Below are 5,997 nucleotides of genomic sequence, written 5' to 3'. Positions count from 1 at the left end.
CACCGCATGGCTAACTATTTCGGACATAAACTAACACCATTAAATATTGCTATCTTTCGGAACTGTAACAATTGCATAGACCTTTTTTGACCAACAGTTACATAGTCCTATTCCGATTAGGGAGTAGTATTCCGAGTTTATATTTTTGCATATGCAAATTATTGGGAAGGTAGGACTTTATATCTTTCATTAAAATCTGGATTGATATCCCACCCTGTAGATTGAGTTTGCCCAAAAAAAAATAAAAAGGAAAAGGAACCGTGAAACTTAAACCGTCACGTCTACATTTGTTTGGACAGGGGCAAGGAACAATTGCAAAAGCAACCATTGCTGAAGGTTTTGTACAAAATGCACAGTATTTTTTAACTCTGTATACATACAATGTAATTCACTTTCAATAATATGTAATTATAGAATAAAATTTTATAAATCTCACACATGATGTGAAAAAACGATGCATAAAATATAATCTATATTTTTTTGGCTAAATCTTAGCCATGAATCTTCAGGAACGGTGACCGTTCCTGCCCCTCCTCCCATTTGTTTAACATGATCTGTGGTGGCATATGACCACCCAAGAATTTCTTGTCTCTAGCCTATTTAATAATTTGCGTCTAGCAATTGACAATCATATATCTATATTCCCAATTACTCTCTGAAATAACATTGATGCAAGACACACATTACTTCCCTAGCTAATGCTAGTGCAAAATATATATTACACCACTTGACTCTAATTCCAATGTCCTTAAAGTGCAGAAGTTTTATACATTTGACGCACACGTTCAGTGCAAATCAAAGTAAATTATTACCACTTGACCATACAGGAATTAGACTCAATTATGCAATGCTAATACACATCTTCTAATTGTCCATCAAACAGGAATCTTTGGGTCTCCGTTTGGAGCTTTTCCTGCTGAATAACTGCCAACAAGATACGTAGGTTGTCTCAACATCCCTGCACGATAAATCCAAGTTTAGAAATTTGTTAATGATGATATTACATTCTCAAGTTTGCCATTTCATAAAATACTCCCCGTGTCCTAGTCCCATTCATGACCTCCTACTTTTTGGTTTTTGGTCAACCAATATCGTGTGTTTATATGCATAAATCTTCAAGAAATATGACTACACCATATTAAAGTTTTCATGGAGCACCACCCAAAGAATATTTCGAATTTTCAAAAAAGTTAAACTATATATATAGATATATATGGCTTTGAAATTTAACAAATTGTAACGAGAAAAGTGACAAAATTAATGAGATGGAGGGAGTCTTGGATTTTTAACACTTTCGTGTGCAATTGCTAGCTCTAAAATGTATAGATGAAAAATTTCTAAACCCCCCCCCCCCTTACAAAAATTCCAATGTACATCACTAATAGACATAATTTGAAGTTCTGTAAATTTGGACACTCAAAATTTGAAGTTTAACCTGGTAATACGATAAACTCTCTCTCAAAATCCATGATGCTGGAATTTTCTTTTCTCGTTTGTCTGTTTGATACATCTTTGATAGCGCATTTGCTAGAGAATATTGGTATGCCAAATATTACTCATATCTTGAAAGACTATCAACAAGTGTTATACCTTTTTTTTTTTGAGTCAACAAGTGTTATAATTGTGTTTGTCCACACTTTGCCCCTTTTTTACCCCCCCTCAGGACATTTATCTCACCCTCAACTATTAGGCACAGGATTCAAACGTTGAATTTAGAGATGGAAAGACTTTAAAAACTCTCCTTTGACCACTGGACCGATTTTAGTGGCTGTCTACACTTTTACTTATATGTTCGTTGGGCAAATTGCAGCTCTATTAATTCCTGATATTGCAAGGCAATATCGCTGATCCTTAAGTTTCAAATAGTCCCATTTAATCATTTCAAATTTAGCACAGTTCATTCATCATTTTTCCAAAATTGTACTATTTCAAATATCTAATGGGATGCTAAGAATTAAATTCACAAAAGCATATAGTACTAAATTACTTGAAACTAGAACTCATGGGACTGAGTTAGAACTAATCACCAATATATACACAAGGAAGTAGGAAGTACTGAATAAGTTGAATATGAATTGAAATTTACCTGCCTTTGCTGATGCTATCACATTTCTTTCTATCCCTTTTCTCTGAAAATGCCATCCTTTTCTTGCACCGATCCTTAGCCATTAGTTTCTCAGATCCATCAAATGACGGAGATGAAATAATCCTTGAGGAACTTCTTTTCTTGACTGCCTTTCCCTTCAAAGCAAAAGGAACTGGGATGAACATCTTTAACAAGAAAACTCTGCTGTTCATGCTAGTGCTTGCAGTTTTATCCTTTTTCGGATTGACTTCATGAGGCTTATGGACTAAAGGTTTATCCGCGATCATCGTCTCCTTTCGTGCCTCTTTTTCCAGGTTTTGCTGCTCATCTACAATGTCTCTGAGGGTCAATTCATAGGATGACTCGGGCATGTTCTCCATCAGGTCCATGAGCACCTTTCTACCATCTTCGATTGCTCGATATCTTGAGGAGGGTGGAGAAGATGTACTACAATCATTGGAGAGCAAATGAGAAGCTTCATTGTCAGAATCTGTGGACGATCTACTCATCCAGTACGGTATAGAATTTGATGTCCAATAACCATCTGCATGGAATTTTTGAGTTTGGAACTCTAGATTATCATTTGAAGGAGAGTCAAGACAAATTCTCCCGTTCATCGTACCTCCCTCTAGTACTAAATCATTCAACTTTCAAAGATTTTCTTGACTCAAAGTATCAATCCTTAGTTGGTAATTTTAGAGAGACAGCAAGACGGGAAAGAAGATCAATTGGGCTTCAAGAATCGAATTCTGGTTCTAGGAAGAGAACTATATGTGTGTGTGTGTGTGTGTGTAAAAGTTTATTTCTTGTTAATGTGGGTTTTTTGTGTGGCTAAAAGGAGATGCAAACAGCACCGGTTTGGCGTGTACGTTGGGTTTGTTGGACTAATTTACTCTTTAGAGCAATTCGTCAATTCTTGTTTCTAGATGGTCATTGCCCTTTTGAAATGGCAACTGGCAACCATCTACATTTGTTTTCTTCATCCAAAATTTTCTTCTTCTGAGTGGATTTCTTTACCATTTAGTCAATTTGGTATTAATTTGTGTTGACCACGAATGTTTGAATTAATAAGGGATTAGATTATAGTGCTCTTTGAAAAGATTGGAAATCAATAATTTAGGATTTCAAACAAGTTGATATATAATAGCGTTAGAAGTCCAAATGAACTACCGGATTATTTTTATTACTTTGAGTAACTTTTCTTAGACGTACATTTTTCAGTATTCATGATAACAGATCATGTGTTGAGATTAGACTATTGAACCAGAGGTCTTAAAAATATCTTTCTAGTTAAATTGCTAGTGTTTATAGGCTATTTGATCAATCTTGCATGCAACTTGGAATTTTGTGGATTGACCTTTTCTTTGTGTATAGTAAGTATACGTGACCACATATCAATCAATTAGAAAATTGAAGTTCAAGTTCTTTTCTTTCTTGTAAAATTCAAGTTTTTTCCTTCAGAATATATCCAATTGAACCTTCAAATATAGGCTTTTAGATTTGCCAATACTTTAAAAGTGAACTTTGTTTATGTGTATCTTATAAGATCTAAATTAAATATGCTGAAGTCTTATACATTTGACACAAACTATTCGAGAAAATAAATCATTGAACTTTATTGAACTAATAACATTGTCAAAAAAGGGGTTGGACTAAGTCTTGTCTCCAAAGATTGAGCTATACTGTATCTGCAACAAGAAAGAGATCTGTCATTATTCGTGGCTACTTTGGTTTGAAACTTTTCTGCTGAGGAACTGCCAACAAGATAGAGAGTTGGTCTTCACCACGCTGCACAGCAAATGAAAAAGTTTGTTTAATGGTGAGACTTTTCATGTAATCAATAGCATATATTCATTTATATAAATTTCAGAAGTAATTAATTTGACCATAAATAGTAAAGTTTTCATGCATGCAATCTATTAAATATTCATATTATACTCGACTAGTAGACGTTGGTAAATATAATTCGAAAGAACTCTTGTATTATGTGTATTTTTTAAATGCTCTAAAAATATTTATACTTTTCTGCAAAAGTATAAAACAAGTTTTGATAAAGTCTTTTCTAGTAAGGAAGAGTGGGATTTAAGAAATGAATAATAAATTTTTCATGTATTATACCTCACGAATAATACTTAAATTTATGACAATATTTTAAAATCTTTGTTGCAACAAATATGTATCTTATGAGATATGAAAAAAAAAAAAAAAAGACTTACATGGTAACCTTTTCCATCTATATGCATATAATTAAAAACTTTTGATAAAACACGATGACATAATATCTCATCCAAAAATTATGAGTGAATTAAAACTAATATTAATATAGTTTAACATCTAAAAATCATAGTAAATGAAAGCATAATTTTAGTTCGATTCTTTTCAAACTTATTGGCATCATTCTATACTGTTATTTATGTGTAATTTTGCCTGGCTTATTTTATAAGCTGAAACTTTAATCGTACTTTTGAGAAATAATTCATATAATATGACTATATACAATATTTCTTTTTATTATTTTACTATATTTTACTAAGTAGGGCATGAAGCCCTACAAACATAGAAATTCGGAATTCAGAAAAACTTAAAAAATATGAAAAGAACATATAGAGTTTTGAAGATTGAGAAATTCAATTGAATAAATAAAACTTGACAAGGTTAGTGGGATGGAAAGAGTACAAAAACTTGAGCACTTTCATTGCAGTTTTCGGCTTTAAATTGTATAGAAAGAACTCTGAAAGGTCATTCCAGAATTCTAATTTGCATCACTAATAGACAAAATTAATTTAATGTTCTGTACATTTGCACACCACATATAGTTAATGCTCTTGTTTTGTACTACACAGTTTCACCTAGTAATATAGGATATTCTGGCCCCAAATTTATGATGCCGTTTTTCTGTTTGATACATCTGTGACAGCGAATTTGCTATAGAATTTTGCTATGCTTAATTATAACCCATATGACATCCTGAAAGAGACTATCAACAAGCGTAAAACTTGTTCTCTTCAAGCTTTAGTTTATGTTTCATTAGGTAAATTGCAGCTCTGATTCCAGATATTACAAGGTAACAAAACATTTGACCCCTAAAACCAATTTAATCATTTCAACTTTCACCAAGAAAATCCATTATACTTCCAAATTGTACTACTTCAGACATCTAATGACTTGCTATAAACGATGAGTTAATGTTATTTCAAGGCATGGTGTAAATTCAGTGCCAAGAAACTACAAAAAAAAAAAAAACCATTGGTTTTCACAAGGAATATTGCTGGAAATTACCTGCTTTTGCTGGTTCTATTGTTATTTATGCTTTTGTTCAAACTCTCACATGTCTTGCTATCCCTTTTCTTTGAAAAGGCCATTTTCACCGTTTACCGAACCTTTGCCATTGGTTTCTCAGATCCATCAAATGATGATCTTGAAGTAATCCTTGAGGAACTTCTTTTATTGCCTCCCTTTGCCTTGAAACCAAGAGGCACTGGGATGAATATCTTTAACAAGAAAACTCTGATGTTCATACTATTGCTTCCGCTTTGTGAGGATTGAACTCTGGTGCTCGAATTTGTATTCTTTTTCACGACAACCTTAGCGTTAGGGACTGAATCTCTTTCCATGATCATCAGCTCCTCTTGTGCCTCTTCTTCGAGGTTTTGCTGGTAATCTATAATGTCTCTGAGGGACAATTCGTAGGATGACTCAGGCATGTTTTCTATTAGCTCCATCAGCACTTCTCTACCATCTTCGTTTGCTTGAAATCTTGAGGACGATGGAGAAGATGTTGAATTGTTGGGTGAGAGCAAATGAGAAAGTTCATAGACAGAATCTGTTGGTGATCTGCACATCCAGAATGGTAAAGAATGTGACGTGCAGTAATCATCTGCAGTTTGGAAGTCTAAAAATCCATCCGAAGG

The 5,997-nt window shown here is 33.5% G+C and overlaps 1 protein-coding gene across 1 annotated transcript; it reads right to left on the bottom strand.

Annotated features, from left to right (window-relative positions):
* Positions 1 to 621: 621 nt before the first annotated feature.
* LOC113700974 (uncharacterized) lies at positions 622 to 2,918 on the bottom strand. The gene is made up of 2 exons (XM_027221401.2): positions 2,087 to 2,918; positions 622 to 958 (listed from the first exon to the last, which is right to left on the bottom strand). The coding sequence occupies exons 1-2, from the start codon at positions 2,701 to 2,703 to the stop codon at positions 865 to 867; spliced, it is 711 nt and encodes a 236-aa protein (XP_027077202.1). The 5' UTR covers positions 2,704 to 2,918; the 3' UTR covers positions 622 to 864.
* Between the last annotated feature and the right edge of the window lie 3,079 nt (positions 2,919 to 5,997).

Source organism: Coffea arabica, chromosome 7e, assembly GCF_036785885.1.
Source record: "Coffea arabica cultivar ET-39 chromosome 7e, Coffea Arabica ET-39 HiFi, whole genome shotgun sequence".
Classification (NCBI taxonomy): Eukaryota; Viridiplantae; Streptophyta; class Magnoliopsida; order Gentianales; family Rubiaceae; genus Coffea; species Coffea arabica.
The sequence above is the reverse complement of the archived record's forward strand: the minus strand, read 5'-3'. Positions and strand labels throughout refer to the sequence as shown.